This window comes from Eptesicus fuscus, chromosome 12 (assembly GCF_027574615.1).
Source record: "Eptesicus fuscus isolate TK198812 chromosome 12, DD_ASM_mEF_20220401, whole genome shotgun sequence".
NCBI classification, from domain to species: domain Eukaryota; kingdom Metazoa; phylum Chordata; class Mammalia; order Chiroptera; family Vespertilionidae; genus Eptesicus; species Eptesicus fuscus.
In genome coordinates this window covers 44,450,267-44,471,859 of record NC_072484.1, presented here as the reverse complement: position 1 = coordinate 44,471,859, position 21,593 = coordinate 44,450,267, and the positions used below count along the sequence as shown (strand labels likewise).

Here is a 21,593-nt window from a genome sequence, read left to right as displayed (position 1 = left end):
ACTGCTCACCCGTCTGCTCAGGTGGAGATGAGATGCCAGCTTGATTCTCCCTCTTGGTTCCACGGTCAGAACATATCCAGAATCTGACCTGATTTTTTTTTTTTAACTGCACATGTCACTACCATTCTAGCAGTGGCAGCCACTGATATTTTTGCCTTCAAACTGGTCTTCTTTGGGGTTTGTTCTTCATGAAGTCGCTAGTGACCTTTTTAAAGCTTAAGTTGGGTCTTGTCACTTCCCTGCTTAAAATCTTCTTGTGCAAAAAACAAAAACCACCACACATAAAACAAAAGACCAAACACCTCTTAGGTAACACAGTCCGATAGAATGTTCTAGAATGACGGAAATGTTCTGCATTTCACTCTCTAATATGGTAGTCACATGATGGCTCTTGAGCATCCAAAATGTGGCAAGTGGGATTGAGAAATTGAATTTTTAATTTTATTTAATTTTAGCTAATTCCAAGTTAACATTAAACATTGCATGTTGGTAGTGGCTATGTAGCGGAGAGTACGGCTCTGGTGGCTCCCACCATGCCTGGAACAGACTCGAATGGCCTCGATAATAATAAAGGCCCGCAGTGTCTGGACCCCGCCATCTGGCTGCCACAGCATTTTCTCCTCTTTAAGTTCAGTTCCGTGTGCTTGCCGGGCCTGTCCTCACCTGCGGGCTTTGCTCTTGCTGTCCCTCTGGATGTTTGAATGGCCGACTCCTTTATTCCCTCCCTTCCCTGGACAGAGGTCACTTCCCTGCCCTCTGCGTCTCTGCCAGCATCCTCTGGCTTTGTTATTCCTTCGTGGTACTTGTCACCACTGGGCTTTTACAGTATATATAGAACTCTCAGTATATATAGGATCATATCCTGAGCTGAATATGATCTTTGTGTTTTGTTCAAAGGAGCTTCCTCTGTGCCTTGACACATAGTAGTCACTGAGCAAATGGGTCAAATGGAGAAGAAAGGAATCAATCAGAACTTATCGCCTTGAACTGGCCTGACTTGTTTTTCTTCCCCTTTCTGTTAATGCTTACTGTGAATCTCCAGGGCATAAAAATGGGCACTTATGCTCCATAGACCGTATACTAGTATTTGCTAAAAGGTGTTTATGATTTAGAAGCTTTTTTCATTTCTCTTTGGCTCTGCCTCTTTTAAAGTGACAATTTCAAAGAAGTAAATTTAAGCCAAATGTCTGTTTTAGAATAAGCAGGGAGTCTGCTAAGCAGATTTGCAGCATTTGCTAAGCAGTCTCTTAGTGTGAAGCCAACGCTGACAGGTGATTTCCCTGTGAAGACTTTATTTTGATGTTACTAGTAAGTTGGGTTTTTTTTTCCCTCCACTAAAATAAATGTTGGGCCAACTTCTTGGGGAAAATCAAATCCTGTGATGGTCTGTGAGCCCTTTAGAGGGCGCCATAGTGCTTTTAAATCTAATGTGTATCTAGCCACGTGTGGTTTCCGAGCCTGATGGTCTGGAAGAATGAATGAGAGTGATGACATCTTCAAAAGGGTCTTTCTCTTAATTCAGTGCTGGCCTTTTATGAAGTGTGGTGCCTTTCTATTTTAAGAATATACTGTATATACACTGAGTGGCCAGATTATTATGATCTCTGGTTTTAATTCTTTAAGCCTGCATGGTAAAGTTTACAGTTTCATTCATTTTAAGGCTTCAGTTTTGAAACTTCTGAAATCCCCTTTAAAGAATTTTTGAGTGTGTGTGTGCCACAAAGAAGACCAAAAAAAAAAAGGGGGGGGGGAAGGGGGAAGACTCCATCCACAAAGAACTTAGGAAGTAAGTTGTAAATATACAAGTAGCTATAATATATATTAAGGCAGATATGTTCAAAGATGGGAGGAGAAATTATTGTCACTTAAGGGTTCAGGAAAGGCTTTTTGACCTTGGTGACAATTGAGCTGGACCTTTAACAAAAGGCTTAAGATTTGGGGTTCTGATGCGCTCACCCAGTAACGAGCACACAATATTTTATCTTCCAGTCTCCTCCTTGCCTCCTCTGCAGGTCCTTTGAGAAACAGCGGTGGTGTTGAACAGAGCTGCTGCTGTCTCTTCTAAGGACCTCAGCTCTGCCCCGGTGCCAGCCCTCCACTGGCTTGGGAGAACAGAGATGCAGGTCATAAGAGCGAACTCACTCAGGGCACCCAGTCTAGGCTCTGCACAAATACCATCAGTCAGCGGGCTGGCCAGCAGCAAGGCTTCAAGGGGGGGGTGTTTCTGGTCTTGCACCAGTGATTCGTTCTCATTCAAGCTTTGATGGTCTCCATGGGAGCTGAGACCCCACATCCCACAGAGAGTGTGGCCAAGGCCTCTTTGTCTGGGTTCAGCTTCTGGCTGAATTTTACACCATGACCAGGTAAACCAGATGGACCTAATTCTCAAAATAGGAATCTACTCAAAGGTAGAAAACTGGAATTATTTGTAAACCAGGGGAGGAGGGCTGTGTAAGAATGACTGATTTTTTTTTTTCTTAATTAATGGTATTGATGTGTCTATTTTCCCCACTTTAGCCTTTGGAAACCCGTCTTATTTCAGAGACCACATCTATTTGCACACCAGAGCAAGTGGCCAAACAGATTGTTAAAGATGCCATAGTAAGTTGTCCTGGTTTTCTTTATTAATAGCTTCTGTGCTTCTGAAAAGATATTTGTCCCAAGGCCTATTTCAGAACATAAACTATTGTGTCTTTTGGGTCAGTCAGATTCATCACATCTAATATGGAACTCTGCTTTTCTTCCCTGAGACACGTTATCGATTCCATGTTAATAAGTAGGCTTCTGGAAATGAATTACATATTTTAACCTAAGGACAGACTGATCAGGATGGGTGTCTGGGAATGTTGATTCTTTAACAAGAAAATGAGGCTTTTCTGTGATGTGTCAACACGTTCCCTATACTGCACATGGCATGCTGCCTTCTTTCTTCTTTCCCACAGGACTTTCAGTTCCAGATTATTTTAGGTATCTTATTGCCAGACTCTTTTTCTTTCACCTTCCTGCTTCCAGAATCCTTTTCCCAAATGTTCACTAGTAAGAAAGTGCAGCCAGCTTCTGGGCCATCCCTGTTAACCCAGCGGATGTACGTCTGGGCTACTGAGTTTATTTGAAGTTAAAACAAAATGTATCTTCAGAAACCACAGGCTGATTTGTAGGACAGTGCATGTGCTGCAGGCTTTTGACAACGTTCCTGTGACCCCAACGCCGAAAGACAGCCAATTATGAGGGATGTCTGTAAACCTGAGACCCACACTGAATTTAGGAAATTTGGGGACCACTGGAATGAGATGGGTCAGGACGCCATGTCTGGGCCGACCTGAGCAGAATACAGGAAATCTCAAACTCTATTAAAACACATGCAGACGTTGGGAGAACTTTGCCCTGCTGTGTTCAGAGGCATAGAAAGAGGACACCGAGGACTCTGATTTTCCTGCTTATCTCAAGTCAGAGCAAACACACTCTATGTTTTTACTGATCTAATGATCTCAGTCATTTTGTATCTTGGCAGGATTCATTTCGTCCGGCGGTGTTCAACCTTCTTCACCTCTTAACCACTTTACACTCTAACTGGTTGACAACTTCAGAGAACTTTGGTTTACATCGGTTATATTTGCCATATTAGAAGTGGAAACTGTAATTTTTAAAATATTTATGTAGTAATTCATTTAAAATAACCAGTAATAAGCCTGTTACATTTTAATATAACATCTTTACATCCATAATTATTTCTCAGAACAAACCTTTGGTGAGACGAGAGACTTGGTTTTACACCTCGGTAGTCTCTTCAGTGTCTGTGTTCCTGGAAGACAGCTGGGTTCTCAGAGCTGCTCTACCTTCAGTCTGTTGTCATATGTGTTTTTGAATGAAGGATATAAAGAAAATCTGGCCTTACACACATGTATAGTTAGAAATGGAGGGGCATTTTATAGGTTTTTCAGATCATGGCAGACATTCTTTTTTCATATTAAACTCAAACTGGATGAATAGTCATTTTTTTAAAGGTTAGTTGCAGTGTGGAATTGGAAACTCAATTAATGAACTTTTTGTTCTCTGTTGCATTAAAACCCATTGGTCTCTGCACTTTGAATGCTTTGTACCCATTCATGATTTGGGAATGCCATGCATTAGTCATTTGGAAAATATGGGTTCCCTGAGTTATCCAAGAAATTACATCCGTTAATGTCGCTGGCGATCTTATATAGTGAAAGTTCACATACCAGGAAGCTGACAGTTTAATGGAAAGCTCAGATTTTAACACTGGCCACAAAAACTGCCCATATCATGAATTTTCCACAAAATATCTTCCAAAGACTGAGCTTGAATAACCACAGGTGGTCTGATAATGGTTCTTTCATGTAAAAATGGTATTCCATGAAAAAAGCAAGTTTCATGACTTAAGCCCTATATTTCAGGGCAGCAGCCCCTTGGGTTTGGCACACAGCTGTGCACATACGTCCCTTTTTGTTACACAGAATATCAAGAAGACATTTCCTCAAGAGTTGGAATTTAATAAAACAGTTCATTTTCCTGCCTTATCAAGGCCATTTTGAAGTAAAGCTGACATTTCAACATTTTACAAGACTTTCCAAAATTCCTATTTTCTTTGTGGATTTATTATGGCCAGTGTGTGTGGTGGTGGAGAGACACCACTGTTAATACGGTTTCTGCTAACGAGCCAGCATTTTGCGGATGTCACTCAGTGGAAAAGGCCATTAACACTCTGGTATTATTATGACAATCATTTTGTCCTCATGGACAACCCCCGCCCCCTGCCCTCGCCATGGACACCCACGGCCCATGGACTGACCCACATTTTGAGAACCTCCCATCTAGCCATTCAGTCCCACTGCCAAGGCCATGTTCGTTTCTGAGCTGCAACACATGGTTTGTTACCCTCTCATCCCACGGAAAGTAAAGGGACACACTTCCCTGACATGTTGATTAGTAACTACTGTTGCCTCTTTCTTTTCTCTTCCTTCTGTTCAGCAAGGGAATTTTAACAGTTCCGTTGGCTCAGATGGGTACATGCTCTCGTCCCTGACCTGCGGAATGTCTCCGGTCACTTCAATTACCGAAGGGCTCCAGCAGGTAAGCTGTGCCTCTGCCAGCAGACAGATGGACAGACAGACAGATAGCACCTCTCATTAAATCTCAATGAGTAAAGGCTAAATAAAGGAAGACTTATCAACTTGATCTGAGCATGTGGAAAAATTTTCTTAAAGTATCAACCTTTTCCCTTCCTCTACCAGGGATAAGTCATTGGGAAACAGGTTAAAGATTTAACTGGGGGAATTTAGACTGGGAAGAAGTCTTCTGTGCTGGGCTCTGCAGATACAGAGAAAACGCTGTCTCCACAGTGGAGGAGTGAATCTGGGTTCTCTGATCTGAAGTGTTTGGAAAATGGAATTCTCCTCTCTCTAGAGTAGTTTAGGGATGGTCTTGCCTGACAGTATTGGGATATTAGACTAGAACTCCTATTCTTTTTTAAAAAATATATTTTTATTGATTTTAGAGAGGAAGGGAGGGGGAGAGAGAGAGAGAGAGAGAGAGAGAGAGAGAAAGATCAATGATGAGAGGATCATTGATCGGCTGCCTTCTGCATGACCCCCCATTGTGGATCAAGCCTGCAGCCCGGGCATGTGCCCTGACCGGGAATAGGTCAACACTCAACCACTGAGTCATGCCAGCTGGGCTAGTACTCCTTTTCTACATGAGTCAGGCCATAGGTAGCTTAGGGAGATGCAAGTTAAGGATTCAACACAATCCCCACCCGAACAGATGCTATAATTCATTCAGGATGCAAACAATCAACTGCTCCTTGATGTGCTCAGTGCTGCGTTTGCTGCTGGAGAATCAGGTGTAAACTCCAGTGGACTTACAATCTGTTGGGAGAGACTGATAAGCACAGTGAGGCTACTATAGTGTAAAGCAAGCATGGAAAACAACACCATGGATGATGGCAGGTGAATGGAGGACAAGGAAAAGGTGAGAAGGCAGTCTGGGCCGGGGCTGCCCACACCGATGCATAGTTTATAACAAGGGACTGAATTAGGTGCAGTAGACCACATCCAGATTAAAAGTCCAGATGACTTAGCTGTTGATTTTCCTCATCCTTCTCTTCTCTATAATATACTCATGATGTTGTGATTCCCTCTCAGACGTAGGCACTCTATTGGAAGTAAGCTCTCTGAGGACGTGCTCATGCCCTTGTGTTTTGGGGACATTGCCTCCCTCACAGCCCGTGCCTGGCAAGGAGCAGGGACTCAGAGTGCCTGGGTGGATCCCATACGTGAATTCTGCTTGTCCTTTGTGGGCCGTCCTGTCCATCCTCCCGTGTCTATACAAGTGATGTCAGATCCAAAGCTTCAGCCTGTATCTGTCCTGAACTCCACTCCTGGATACATTTCTTTTCCCTGGACTGTGATGTTACATCTGCATTAGGATCATCATTTTTATGGCTTTTTAAATGCTGTTCACAGCCAAGCTATGTAATATATACATAATTAATTTCCCTTTCTTGTACAGCCTTTTGTTTTCCCTGAAACTGTTATGGGTCTTTTTAATCTATGATTTTTATGTGTTATTAATAATGACAGTCTTTATCTTTGCTAAGAAATATCAGATACCCTGTCAGTTTCACCTTCTGGAAGGAATTCCTTCTGGAACCTGCCATCAGGACTGGCTGCCCCCATGTCTGCATAGCTGACACCTTCCCCCCTTTACGGTCACCGTGGGAACCCCTCTGCCTCTCTTTTGTATGGGGTCCCGCCTCTTGTATCACATGACTTTGCCTTTCTTTGTTGTCCCCTCATGTTGGCTGTTACTTGTTCTAATAGCTTCCTGAAAAAAAAAGGAGTGTGGGAGGCAAATTATTTGAGACCTTGTGTATTTGAAAATGTTTCTCTTTGCAGGTTTATGCCTTTCAAGAATTCCATTTTGAGGGGATGATAGTCTTTTAGAATAAAAAGTGAAAGTTAGCAGATGTGGTTGTTTACCATCTTAACCCTGAAACAGTAATTGTCTTGCTCTAACTGACCATCTTTCCGACTGGGGAGTAAGCTTCCGGAGGGCAGGCCTGTGTCTGTTCTCAGCACCTGCACAGGGTCTGGCTTTGTGATCAGAACATACATCTTCAGCTGAAAACCCTTGATTGCAGTTTGGGTATCTGAGATGCTAAACTGAATTTTCCCTAGCTACTGGAACCCCAAAACTACTGGGAAAAACTATTTTGTTCTTTGTTTAATTTGAATTTGTTAATTGGACATATAGTCTGTTGTTACTTATCTGGCAGGCCCTGCGTATCCAGTGATGCAGAGCAGACAGCTTCTGTCCTCCGTGTTTTACTGACACTTAACAAAGTGTTCATTATTCTTATCCTTGCAGCAGATTAGAAGATGGGGCTCAGAAACTATTTATTAGAGACATATCCTAAAATCTGTTGAAACAAGCTATTGTATGGTACTGTTGGCTGAGCTCACGGGTCTGCCTTTATCTTACAGGTGGTCACCATGGGCCTTTTCCGTATGATCTCTTTGTTTTACCTTGGAAGTTTCGACAACATAATTCGTCGCTGCATGATAGAAAGAACCAAATATGGAACTGCAGACAAAACTGCCTAAACCTTGGGAAAAGAGTATTTCTTAATAATGTGAGCAGCTTGCTGCTGGATGGGACCCAGTGTTTGGCCCATGGACACTTGTGTATGGCTTTTGAATATGGCAGATGGGACCAGCCGACTTTGGCAACCTGACTGCAAGCGAGGGGGTAGAGGTTCAACTCCATATGATATGATTAATGCTATGCAGGCCTGGGATTGCAGAGCATCTGATTCCCTGGGCGGAGAGGTGATGACCATATGGGAAGTAATAGGTGTGAGCTGGGTGGAGATCAGGATTCCAGAGGTGGCCATTTATATTTTTTCTAGTTATTCTTTTCTCTCCCATGGAGATCAAGTCCAGGAATGTACTTCATGACATGTAAGATGCTGTGAGGACTTTTTAAACCTTCTATGAAAGGCAAGTTATGGGTTTCTGGGGCCTTTTTTTTCTCCTCTTTAGTGTATTTTATTCAAGATGTGTTTTTTACACCTTGCTGGTGAGTCTGAATGCATAATCATGTCCCTGGCTCACCGCACTGCTTGCTGGTGGACCCTCGTGGATTCTCTCGCTCTTTGATCCTGTAAAACTCCAAGGGGGATGAGAGAGGGCAGGGAAGGGAAGAAAAGGGAAGGAGGTAGGCATTTTCCAGTAGGAAAAATAATGCTTTCTTGTCTTCTTTAGATTCAGATGCTTCGGGCGCTTCTCATTTTTCACTCATGGGGAAAGGCAGCTTCCTAAAATGTTTTTTGAAGAGAAATAAAATCTTAGAAGCTTAAACGTTTACAATTTTTTTTCACTAGCCATGATGAGTGAAGTTTCATTCCATTGTAGTTTATTCTGCTCATCTCTTCCTTTCCAGTTTTGCTTATACTCCTAATATTTTTGTAAAAAAAAAAAAAAAAAAGACCTGTTAAAATTTTTTGACTTGACTTTTTCAACTCATTCATGAATTCATGAAAACAAAGAGAAAAACAATGTGTGGCATTCGTCTTGTAGTATATATGTAGCTTTTAGGAAAGGCTGGTGATGGCATGTTTAAATTTCACTCATTAAGAAAAAGAAGTTGGACAACAAAGCTGATTTTGAAGATACTTGTTTTTGAAATAAAATGTCCGCCCCGTTTTTTCTGGGACCAGCGCCGACCCTGAGGACGTTCTCTTGGAAGGACATGTTCAGGAAGCGCCGTCACCACTCGCACGGTTCAGCTCTGGAGACACGTGCCCCGTGAAGGCTGTTTCCAACCGCGGGCGTGTTGTTCCTTCAGTGGCTGTCCACAGTAAGTGCCTATGAGGAGTCTTAGCCAGCGTGAGCTGCTTCATCCTGTCACTGTGCCCCTGTGATGAAGGACAGTCACCTTCATCGTGTCGTGACGCCCCCTCCTCGCACAGTATGCGTCTTCAGAGCACATTCCAGCTCACTTGGGTGAGAGCAGACCACTGCTTTCGACGAGGAAAGCTTTTTTATTGTTAAAAAACACACACACACACAAACTCTGAAAAAGATTAAAGACCTAAAAATAATAGCAAAGCCTTTTTTTTGCTCTTGAGATTTTAAACCTCTTGACTTGATTTTTAAAAAGTAAGATGTTTGCCTGGCCAGAGTGGCTCAGTTGATTGGGCATCAGCCTTCCTTATGCATGGAAAAGTTGCTGGTTCGATTCCCAGTCAGGGCACATGCCTGGGTTGTGGGTTTGATCTCTTTCCTCTCTCTAAACATGTCCTCAGGTGAGGATTTTTTTTAAAAAGTAACATGTTTAATGGCTCTAATCCATGGGGTCTTATTAACCAAGATGTGAGAAGACAAAAGGAATAACTTTTTGGTGGATACGTTGCTTGGGATGATTTGAGTGCAGTTGATGGGGGTTGGTTGCCCCTGTGGGTTCAGGAATCTTCCAGTCTTAAGTAACCATCGTCTCCAAACTGTGGAGTCATAGTGTGCAGACTCTGAAATGGAGTAAGAGCTGGATTTTCCTAATGTGAAGAAAACAGTTACATTCAAATCTCCATTTTTCTCAATTTTACTCTTTTCTCATAAATGTTCCTCACATGTTGGCACCTTCTGCTGGTCTATGTGGAAATCTAGCCCAAGATGGTACCTCATTTAATAAAAGTAAATAATTGTCATTATTTCAGTATTCATTTCTCAAGGTGTCCTCATAGACAGTACTGTGACTGCAGGTGATCCACCGCCTGGACTGTGTAAGCCCCTGTCTGTGGTGGGAGATGATGTCCCAACCCAGTGAAGCTCAGGCACGAGAGCAGAGGTGTGGAGATCACGATGCCAGAGACGTCACAGGTCCACAGTCCTTATCCAAAAAGCTTTGAAAACGAAGGTGCTTTTCTTATCTTTCTCAATTTGGTGCCATAATTCATTTGATAGTAAAACCTAACGTGAACCAACGTGAAATTATTATAATTTTTATTCATACCACTTCATGGACTTCGTTAATTTTGCCTAAAGAATGACCATGGGTTTGATTAAAAGGATTGCCCCAGATTCTGTGCAAATGTTTCATAACATCCAGCATATTCCCTATCTTACCTGTTCATAATGTGAAGAATTGTGAATTCTGAAACACATCTGGCCTGAAGGGATTTGAAAGGACTGTGGACATTTAAGCAGCATCATAGCAAAGGTCTGACTTCACCTAAAACATGAAAATATCACAAAGCAAATTCTATTTTTTTATTTTTTTGGCTCAATTCTTGTACAACTTTTTTTTTACACAGCCTTTTTTTTTTTTTTTTTTTTTTAAAGAATCACATTGACTCGGCGCTTTCTACTGTACCTAGAAGTGGATAAGTCTTACCTCTGGCAGGACTTTAATTATAATTCTGTTGAAATGTTGGTTCTCTCTGACCAGCAGCAGCTCATTATGCGAGTTTCAGTTCTGAAGTGCCTGCCTCTGCTAGGTTAGTTGCAGTTTTATTATAATATTTGCAAGTATATGTATTTTAAAATGTTTAACGTCATTCAGCCATAGAAATTCTAAAAATGTGTTCTAGGGCCCTTCATAATTGAAAAAGGCATAAAAAACACTCTTTTTTTTCAAACTGTAAGAAAATATTTATTGGGTAAATTACTGAGGTAGAAAAAGTAATTCCTCTTAGGAAACAAGTTATAGAGGTAAAAGAAGGGCTCTTGGAGCTTGGGAGTGAGGAAGCTAATGGTATGGTGCCTGGGTGAGGAGCTCGGGGGAGAGAAAGGAAAAGGCATGGGCGTGCTCCCTGGAGGGAGAGCACCCCCCTCCTTTTTTTTTTTTTTTTTACAAAAACAAAAGTCAAGTGAATTCTTTCTCTATTTTTAAATTTAATTTTCATTTTGAAAAGAGAAGAAAAAATGTTAATGATGGCCTCTTTACAGTGATAGTTGTAAACTCATGTTGAGTTTTACATCTTTATTTGATTCTGTTAAACCATATATCAAAGTGAAGACTGCTTCCAATATTCAGATGACAAAAGCATTTTGGTAGCAGTTTTGCTTCGATTCAAGATTCAAAGAATTGTATGTCATTGTTTTTCTAGAAGAAGGCGAAACTACAGTAATTTTTTTTTTTACTGAACTATATCATCAACAGATTTAATTTTATTACATCATATTCTATTTTAAACTTGTCTTACTCACTAGAGGACACTTAGATATTCATACTTTTTGATGTAAGATGCTTTGTATCTTTCTTATTTATTTTAGTTCTTACTAACTCAGCTTTAAAAAGCACCTACTAATTATAACCTTCCATTTTCTAGACTAAATCTCTTTTAGTTCAGTGCAGTCATGGAGGATTTGATATTTTGTAGGGAAGATAATAGCCATTTTACAATAGTCATTTTGATGTCACAACTCTAAATACATTTTTTTATTTCTCTATTTTTATTTATAAAATCCTCACCTGAGGGTATGTTTTTATTGATTTTAGGGGGAGAGAGAGAGAAACATTGATCAGTTGCTTCCCGCACACACCCCGATCGGGGATTGAACCCGAAATCTTTTAGTGTATGGGATGATGTTTCTCCAACTGAACCACCCGGCCAGGACTCCAATGACTCAAGAATGCACAGGGCTATTTTGATACATCCAAGATCTTGTATTTGCTACTTTAGAAGTTTTTGCAGCAGAATTGTAACCTAATTTTCGTATCTTGTATTTCTGAATCCCAACAAAAAATAAATGGTGAATTAACTTTGCAGATTTAAAAACTTCCTTTGCTAGAAATTTACGTTTTCAAAAAGACACTTAAGCAAAACACAAACCTCTTCCATAAGGTTTCCTAACCTTGCATTTTAAACATTCGACAAAGCAAGATTTTTATCATTTTTAGGAGGAGATTTTTCAGAGTTAAGTACTTGATATAATGAGCTCTTGTTTCAAATATGTTGTGTGTTTATGTAACTCCGATATGGGATATATGAGTAAAACTGTACGAAATGTGGAATTTAGTCAAATTTCTTAAGTAATTATGTTTTATGTAAAAAACTAGAGGCCTGGTGCACAGATTCGTGCACAGTGGGGTCCCTCAGCCTGGCCTGCGGGGATCAGTGGACCTCCGCACTGCCGCAGCCCGGCCTTACCTGCCAGCTCATTGGGCTCCAGCCCACTGTCCTCGTCAGTCCTGCACAGCACGAAGTAGTGCACGAAGTGGCAGGCTGCCCGGGAGGAGCCCGAGCCTGGGCTGGACACTGTGATGCTCACACTCATCCCGGCCTGCTGCACCTGCCACCACCACCACTGGGTGTGCAGGGGCAGTGTCTGCGGGAGAGGCTCACACCACCCCAGCTGCACTCATCAGCTGTGAGCCCAGCATCTGGCATCCATCTGTCGAGTGGCGCTCCAGCTGTGGGAGCACACTGACCACCAGGGGGCACCTCCTGCTTTGAGTGTCTGCCCCCTGGTGGTCAGTGCACATCATAGCTACCGTCTGGTCTTTCGGTCACTTAGGCTTTTATATATAGATAGATAAATTGATTTCCCATACTTTAAACCTTCATATTCCAATAATGAAATGTCTCCTAGACTCTGAAGGCATAAAATACTAATATGTAAAAGAACATGCCTTCATATTTTCTCAGTCCTTTAATAGAAAAATTTGGGTCACAATGAGAAGAGATTCCTTGGATATCTTGGTTTGCAAACTTCACTTTCTTTAAATTTGAGCAATTTATATACATAAGTGGCATACATTATCACTTCTATAATTTTTATTTTTGGACCTTTAAAAAGAAAAAAAAAAAGTCTTCCGTTCCACTTCTAAATCTCAGATTTTATAACTTCCATTTTCTCTCATCCACATATATTTGTTGAGTGGCTACAATGAGCTCAGTATCCGGGCACAGGGGGATATAACTCTGCACAAACCACGTGTCCCTCCCTCTGGGATGACATTTCTTGCTTCTTTCCCTCCCCTCTGAGGGCTCTTAAAAGTCTTCCTGGAGAAAGAGGACCACACCCCATTCTTGCTTTGGCTTGGGGCCTCTGAAATGTATGCCACAAATACTGAATACCAGGCACTATTCTAGGCTTGGAATGCTCAAAGGAAAAAGGGTTCCTGCTCTCAAATGGTGTATAATCTAGAGGATAAAACATGCCAGAAGTTAACATTGTGGACCGGACAGTAGTTATGATTAAGATGTAAATATCTAAGGTTGAAAACATAACCAGTACCAGTCACTGTTGTGAGCACTTGATGTTGAACTCATTTGAATCATATTCTAACCTTCTGAGTACTTAGTCCCTCCTCATTCCAGGGGGATATGTTCCAAGACACCCAAGGGGATGTCTGAAACCTCAGATGGTACCAAATCCTATAGATACTATGGTTTTCCTATACCATATGATTGAGTTGACGTTATAAATCAGGCACAGTAAGAAATTAAAAACAATAACTAGTAATAAAATAGAACAGTTATAATAATCTGCTGCTATAAAAGTTATGTGAGTGTGGCATTACTAAATAAAATTAGGGTGACGACCACAAGCACTGCAACACCAGGACCGGCGATCTGTTAAGATGGCTACTAAGTAACTAATGAGTGGGGAGCGTCCACAGCATGGACAGAGGGAGGAGGATTCACCTTCCAGGTGGAGCACAGCGGGATGGCGAGAGAGTTCATCACGATACACAGAACAGTGCGCAGTTTAAAACTTAGGAATAGCTTCCTTCTGGAATTTTCCATTAAATATTTTTGGCCTCCTTTGACTGTGGGTAAGTGAAACTGAGGATGTGGTGCTTGGGGCTACTGTAGTACCATTTATATCCCTGTGTTATAAATGAGGGCACAGGAACTCGCTTAAGGTCGCACCTATTAAGCGAAGGAGTGGGGATTCAAGTCCCTTTTTTCTGACTTCAAAGTTCCCATCCTCTGTACAAAATCTCTTCCAGTGGTACAAGTGGGGTGGTCTTCCAGGGGAGATGAAAATTGAAGAATGAGTATGAATTTGCCATGAGGTTGGGTGTATTTCAGGGGGACAAGCAGAGGTGCAGAGGCAAACGATGTGAGAGATCTTGGCATATTCCAGGAAGTACACAAAGGTAATTTAGCTGCAAGAAGAAAGGAAAGTGGAAGGGTGCCCAGGTGGGGGCTTGGGCCACGTTATGCAAAGGAGCTGAGATTTTAGTCTCTGAACAACTTTAAGCAGAAACATGAAATGGCCAGATTTCAGCTTCAGAAACATCATGGTTTCCTCTTGAAATTCAAAGTTTGCTGAGTCCTTGGGCCTTAAAATAACCCTGGTTTGTTGGAAAGGTATCATATTGGATGCATATTACTGGTTCAGTTGTGTGCCCTCAAAGCAAGTTGATGTCCTAACCCCCACTACCTGCAGATAAGGCCTTATTTGGAAATAGTGTCTTTACAGAAATAACCAAGGTAAGATGAGTTTATTAGGGTCCTAATCCACTATGACTGGTGAGCTTACAATAGGGGAAAACAGAGACACACAGGCAGAACGCCCTGTGGCCACAGAGGCAGAGACCAGTGATGCAGCCACAAGCCAAGGTCTGCTGGCCACCACCAGAAGCTGGAAGAGGCAAGGAAGGCCTTTCTCCTGGAGCCTTAGGAGGCAATATGGCCCCGCCCACACCTTGATTTTGGATTTTAGACCTCCAGAACTGTTGGAGAATACATTTCTGTTTTAAGCCCCCAGGTTGTGGTATTTTGTCATTCCAGCCTTAGGAATCAAACACAGTAAGTACCCTTGTTTATCAGGAATTAATATCTGGGAGATACTGTGCTCTGTGCCTACTAGCAAAGAGAATAACATTTGTTATTTGCACATTAAGAATGTAAATTACTTGTTAACCCCCTCACTTCCATGGTGTTTCATATTGTTTGGTTCTGTTAGTGCAGTTTCAATCCAATGAGAGCAGTAGGCATTTGAAAAGTGTAAGTTTCTCCTCTTCTTTATTTCACTTTAAAAGCAGTCATTAATTTGAAAGGAAAAAATTACCACAAGTGAATTTCCAGTGCTTTCCTTTGTAAACCAAAAGTAAGCATCATTTGCCTGCTATGAAACTTGCACAAAGAATGATTGATCTGCTGTTCGTTGCCTAGTTTCAAAGGTTGTTGCTTAATTATTGTAAACATATTTTGAGGTTTAGGACCCATTATAAATTAGCCAGGTGGGTTTCTAGGTTAAACCAAAGCTTGTTGGTTTAGATTTGGCAAGGGTTTCCCGATGATGACAAGGATGGTTTGAGAGCACGGAGCAGACAACTCAGATGTGATCACTCTTACAGCAGAAGACACTGGAGCATAGGTGAATTGGGAAGAATATTACTGTTAGTTTTTATATTAGTAATTAGTAACAGTATTACATAATTTTTGCCAACAAAGCATGCAAACTATCTGAAAGAGTGTGGCACTATTTAGCATAAGAATTTATAATGTATAAAGTACTATGCCAACTATATTTCAATAAATCTGGAAACAATAATTTAGAAGATATTCAAAATTGGAAATTAGTGTTTTAGATTGTTTATCTAGGTCTGTGAAATGTTATTTTTTAGGCAGTTTATTTTTTCCTTTGTGAAGACTATGGGGACTACTTGATTTTACTCTCTCTAGTCAGTTTGTTTTGTGTATGGATTTATTTTTATTTCCATTTGCCTGAATGGTTTGGGGTCATGTTTTATATTTTAGCTCTTTCATCTTACCTATATTAAATATTAGTATAGAATTTCCAGATCAGACTAGTTCTTTTTGAATTTTATAAACTTTGGAAATATTTATATTGGTGGTGGATGAAGAGAACTTTCTGAATGATATTGTTAAACATCAACCAGTAGGTGGCGAAAACTGGCAATAAAAAAGCTTTTTGTTTGGCGAACCAGAATAAAGAAGGAAAACACAGGCCTTTCAGACTCTGGATACAGTCTCCACTCCCTGCGTCTTGTTCTTTTCTCTTCCTGGTGCTACCCTCCTTCTAGAACCCAGCCAGGCAAAGCTGGCAAAAGGCTCATCCATTGGCTCTTAAAAGTGGAAGACATCTTGGGAAATGAAAAGTCCGTAGTGCATACATTTGGAAGGTTGTTGGAAGTTCTCCATCACAGATCTCAGATTCAAACCCAGGACTCCTGACTCAGGCCAATGGTCCCTCTGCCACCTCATCAATGCCCAAAGACAAAGAGTTCATGCACACATTTCTGAGGAATACTTGACCTCACTCTTTAAAGTGGGGTCTAAGAAACTTGGCATCCAAATGGAGGAAGGGTTTCACTCTTTCCATTCAAAGTTGCAGGGAATATAATCCTCAGTTAAGGACTGCCATGCAGACCTGTCCTGAGAATGCTTTGGTTATGGTCAATATGCCACCCAAGGAATCAGTTTGGGGACATCCGAAAAGTGAGGCTCTATGCAGCAAAGGAGGGAAGAATAAGGAAGCTTTTCTTTATCCGGGAATGGGGTTATGTTTTGTTCTGGCTGCCCCTTTGCAGAAGTACAATCTCTTTTCCAGCTCTGTCCTCTCATTTCCTCAACTCACATGCTGGGTCTCAGAAGCATCTAGGCTTTCAATTCCTCTTAAGTAATTCTGGAGCTTTACAAGGTTCTGAGAAGATCCCCAAACCAAAATGCTGTGGCATTAGGTGGGTTTCTACTAGTTCTGTAGGAATGTATGTCTCAGGTCCATCTATACCCAGTGTTCATCTCCAGGCCGGAACACCTTCCCGTAATTGCCATGGGTTAAAGGGGACTCTGTCATAGCCATCAGGAGACAGAGCATAGCATCTTCCTTCCCTCTTGCCTGGACACGAAGTTTGGAGCAAGCACCCATTTTCCAGCATGTTGGCTGATTGGGAATGATAAGAGAAAGGAACATAATTTGCTGTGCTTGTATTTTGCTTAGGAATACATGCTTTGATTTTAGACCAGGAACAAGACAAAATAAAGATAGTGTCTGAACAAATTCATACAAAGTGCAGCGTTTATTTGTCATGTTTCTATGACCACATTAGTCCAGTGTCCCTACATATGTGTACTTGTGCTTTTAGTAAACATTTCCCCCCTTGGGAGCTTTATTTGTCAGACTCTTAGAGATAAAAAATAGTTAAGCACGTGCAACGTGATGGCCGTCTTGGGCTTTTCTCCAAGGGGCTATTCATGCTGATGAATTTAAAAATGTATGTGCATGTGGAGCTAACCTAAGGTGTGGCCATCTGGGATTGGCTGCTAGGCGACCGTGGAGGCCTTTAGAAACCCACCCAACCTGGTGTTGAGACTGTAGGCCTGAAAGTCACTAGCCGTTCTGAGCGCCCAGCCCTAAACCAGGGCCGAATTTATCGGGAGCAGAGGGGAACCATTTCAAAGCCCCTGATATCCTCCACTGGCCCCTCGGCCAGCCTGCTGAGAACTGTCTGGCCTTGGTCATGGATGGTGTCTCCAGAGTGTGTTGTGCGTGTATACCTAGGAAGCAACTTGAAAATAAACAAGACTCTAATGAAAGTGCAGCGACGCCTCTCCTTACCGGAGGGCAGCGCTGAGGTCCCAGTGCTCGAGGTCAGATCGGCCACCAGCGCTGCTAACAAGATGGGTGTGCACACCACACAACGCGGCCGGGAAGGGTCGCAGCGATCCCCCCGCGCCTTCCCAGCACTTGTTTTCTTGGCGCACCGACCCACTCACCCAGCCGCCGGCCCGCGTGCAAGTCCCCGGGCGCCCCGGCCCCTCGCGGGCCCCGAGCGCGCCGCAGGCCGGAGGAGGCCCTCGCACACCCACCGCGCCGCGGCCGCGCGGGAGGCCTGCGCCGCCCGCGCCACCCACCGGCCGGGCGGAGCGGGAGGAGCGGGCCCGGAGGGCGGGCGGGGGCCGTCTCAGGCGCGCCCTCCCCGGCCTCGGCCCAGCGCGCCGTGTGTCCCCGGAGGAGCGCGCTGCTCCCGGCCCGACCGCGGTTCCTTTAACCCTGGAAAGGGAGCGGGGCGGAGGGGGCGGCGGGGCCGCTCAGAGGAGGGCTCTTTCTTTCTTCTTTTTTTGAATGAACCGTGACGTACTACAGGAAACCAGTCGGTTCGAGCGGAGAATGAAGTAAGAGGCCAGCCCCCCCCCCCCCGCCCCCGTCCTCCCCGCCCCCTCCCCCGCCCGCCCGCGCCGCCGGCCCGCCCGCCCGCCCTCCGCTCTCGGTTTCCCCGCCGATCGGCCGCCGCCGCCTCTGCCAGCGAAGGTGCCGGGCGCCGGGCCCTCCCCGCCGGCGCGGCCGTCATCACCCCGAGCGGGCGCGCGGCTGGAGCGCGGGGAGACGGCCGCCGCCAGCGCCGCCGCGCAGGAGCAGGAGGAGGAGAAAGGGTGCGCAGCCCGGAGGCGGGGTGCGCCGGTGGGTGCAGCGGAAGAGGGGGTCCAGGGGGGAGAACTTCTTAGCAGTCATCCTTTTTAGGAAAAGAGGGAAAAAATAAAACCCTCCCCCACCATCTCCTTCTCCCCACCCCTCGGCGCACCACACACAGCGCGGGCTTCTCGGCTCTGCACCGGCGGGCCGGGCGCGTCCTGCCTTCATTTATCAAGCAGCTTTTCGGAAAAATGCATTTGCCGTTCGGAGTTTAATCAGAAGCGGATTCCTGCCCCTGTACCCGGCGCGTCCACCGGCCCCCGATCCCTGTCTCTCCCCCGGGGAGGCTTGAAGCGGTCCCGCGGATAGGGGTCCATGTCTGTGCCCGCGCATGTGTGCGCGCGTGTATATTGCCGAGAGGGGGGAAATCACAGGACTTATGCAAATACTGGACTGAAAATTGTAATTCATCTGCCGCCGCTGCCTTTTTTTTTTTTTTTCTTCTTCTCCCTCTCGTGCTCTTGAGATCTCCAGTTGGGATTCCTACGGACTGACATTTCTGTGAAGGAGAAGTCTGAGAATCCATCTGCCAATTCTGCTCATCTACACCACTCCCCCACCTCCAGATTCATTTGGAAGTTTCATAGCAGCTATCACCGGGAGCTCTGAAGATCGATGGGGTCTTTGCCTTACGCATTTGTTTTGTCTTCACAAAAAAGGAAACTTGACAGAAGATCATTGCCGTCCTTAAGAAATACAAGTAAGTTCTTTGCACAGGAAATTGGCTTATTGTAACTTTTAATAGAAACATTTGAGATCTTAACTTCTAAGTGTATTCGACTAAGTTTAATTTGCAGTTTAATTAGCATTCTTTTTAGCCGTGTGACTGTAGTGTGTCTAGCCCTGCTTTTACCCAGTGTTAAGAAAAATGCACCTGATTTTGACTTATCCGTGTTTCGAATTTATTTTTTTAACCTCTCAGGATCACGGAGGAAGTAGACTGATACTGACAATAATTGATAATAATGTGCCTCATGAAATAAAGATCCGAAGGGAATTGAAATAAGAATTTCCTGCACCTCATGCCAAGAGGGAAACACCAGAATCAAATGTTCCGCGTGACTGAAGACACCCCCTCATCCAAGAATGCACAGCACATCCAATAAAATAGCTGGATTATAACTATTCTTTTTTTCTTGCGGGGACGTGGGGCGGGGGCGGGGGCGAGAGGTGCTCTCGGTACCCGGCTGCTTTTCTCTGCTTTTCCTCGGGGGAAGGATGGCGCACGCTGGGAGAACAGGGTATGATAACCGGGAGATAGTGATGAAGTACATCCACTATAAGCTGTCTCAGAGGGGCTACGAATGGGATGCCGGAGACGCGGGCGCCGCGCCCCCCGGGGCCAGCCCGGCGTCGGGCATCTTCTCCTCCCAGCCCGGGCGTCCCCCAGCGCCCGCCAGGACCTCGCCGCCGCCCCCCGCCACCCCCGCGGCCGCCGCGGGGCCAGCGCTCAGCCCCGTGCCACCTGTGGTCCACCTGACCCTGCGCCAGGCGGGCGATGACTTCTCCCGTCGCTACCGCCGCGACTTCGCAGAGATGTCCAGCCAGCTGCACCTGACGCCCTTCACCGCGAGGGGACGCTTTGCCACGGTGGTGGAGGAGCTCTTCAGGGATGGAGTGAACTGGGGAAGGATTGTGGCCTTCTTTGAGTTCGGTGGAGTCATGTGTGTGGAGAGCGTCAACCGGGAGATGTCGCCCCTGGTGGACAACATCGCTCTGTGGATGACAGAGTACCTGAACCGGCACCTGCACACCTGGATCCAGGATAACGGAGGCTGGGTAGGTGCATGTCTTGTCTGGTTAAATGTGAGTCTGGGATGGAAGTCTCAGGTCTGAGACACGGTGATTGGAAGTGTGGGTGGGCTCCTGGGCCAAGGACTGGCTGATGAGCCAGTGAAATAAAACCAGGTTTGTTGCTTCCCACCCTCCTCCCTTGTACAAAGCTCGCCGTGCCAAGCCTACTGTGATCATTCCTTCCTACCCAAAGTGTTTCCCTTGCTTGCCAGCTGTTGTGGTTCAAAGATCCAGCATTTCCTATCCAGTAAGATCTTGGGATAAGTGGTATCCCTCCAGGGTTCCTCAAACTGGGGGGGTCCAAGGATACCCAGCACCACAATTACCTGGCCTGCATAGCTTGTTGAGATGGGAGACCCCAGGTTGGGTTGTGGCAATCTGCATCTTATACAGACTCCCCTGGGGGTTTCCTCTTTGTACTAAAATTTGAGAACCACCCAATGAGGAGAACAGACTGCACCAGCGGACCGAGGGGCAAGCCTTATCTGATTCACTTGGTAAAATCCACCCAGAGAGGAACACCAACGCAGCCCCTATCCCTGGAAAGCTTAGCTGTGCTTGTGAAGAGGTAAGCTGAATTTCCACAAGGCCAGTGGGCGTGACCGAGTGACTTGAAAAAATGTTCAGCTGTGGATGCTTTACTTTGTCTCATCAGTGACAGAATTTGCATGGGCTTCGAACTTTGTGTTCTACTTCTATAACTGGTGTACAATTTTAAAGTGTGCTGGAATTTTAGTATCTTTTAGTTTTCACCACCTAGAATCCACTTGGTTCCTCTACTGAGCAAACGTGCGTCTACAGTGTTTGCATGAAGCATAGAATTGATTCTGAATTCTCTCATGCTCTGACTTTAGTCGAAGTGATCGATGCCTGTAGTTTTGAAGAACATCTGTGAGATGCTTTTTTTTTTTCCTGGTACAGTGTTAGATAGAGCCGCTATCATGTTACCATAAAGTTCTTTGTGTGTGTGTGTGATTTTTTTTGGGGGGGGGTGGGAGGAGGAGGAGAATTGCAATTGAGAGCTATACCTTACATCTAAAATTACTAATTTATGAAAAAGCAAAAAGAGGAATAATTCTTGTTTGATTTTTTTTTGAACTTTTTGTTTTAATCTGAAGAATTACCTTTGAAAAAGGAATCAATTCAGTGCTTCCTTTCATAGTCTCTAGGGAGAATTACTAATGTTATTGTTTTATAGGACCTAACAGGAGCAAAAAGCCTAGAAATGATTACCGGTGGATTTGATTTCAAGAAGCATGTTACGTATTTTACTACAGTTTGCATAGTGTGCTATTAAGGGGCCAAAAGGAGAAAAGGCCAAGAAAAGTCTATGGCGGACATGAACATCTGATCCTACTTCGCCAATGTTGACAAAGTACTGATGAC

The 21,593-nt window shown here is 44.1% G+C and overlaps 2 protein-coding genes across 18 annotated transcripts in view; both read left to right on the top strand.

Annotated features, from left to right (window-relative positions):
* The window catches only part of KDSR (3-ketodihydrosphingosine reductase), a 32,279-nt gene extending 23,158 nt beyond the window's left edge, over window positions 1-9,121 (top strand). For 3 of the 6 annotated variants that reach the window (XM_054723685.1, XM_054723683.1, XM_054723684.1), the window contains 3 exons: window positions 2,518-2,601; window positions 4,990-5,091; window positions 7,503-9,121. In XM_054723685.1, coding sequence (XP_054579660.1) covers window positions 2,518-2,601; window positions 4,990-5,091; window positions 7,503-7,622 — 306 coding nt within the window. In that variant the 3' untranslated portion in view covers window positions 7,623-9,121. The remainder of the gene's footprint in view (window positions 1-2,517; window positions 2,602-4,989; window positions 5,092-7,502) is intronic. The other 3 variants (XM_054723682.1, XM_054723680.1, XM_054723681.1) reach the window with 3 other exon arrangements.
* An 8,763-nt stretch (window positions 9,122-17,884) lies between these two features.
* BCL2 (BCL2 apoptosis regulator) overlaps window positions 17,885-21,593 on the top strand; it is a 163,678-nt gene continuing 159,969 nt past the window's right edge. For 4 of the 12 annotated variants that reach the window (XM_054723696.1, XM_054723694.1, XM_054723695.1 and 1 more), the window contains exons 1-2: window positions 18,409-19,113; window positions 19,336-20,192. In XM_054723696.1, coding sequence (XP_054579671.1) covers window positions 19,632-20,192 — 561 coding nt within the window. In that variant the 5' untranslated portion in view covers window positions 18,409-19,113; window positions 19,336-19,631. The other 8 variants (XM_054723691.1, XM_054723688.1, XM_054723686.1 and 5 more) reach the window with 8 other exon arrangements.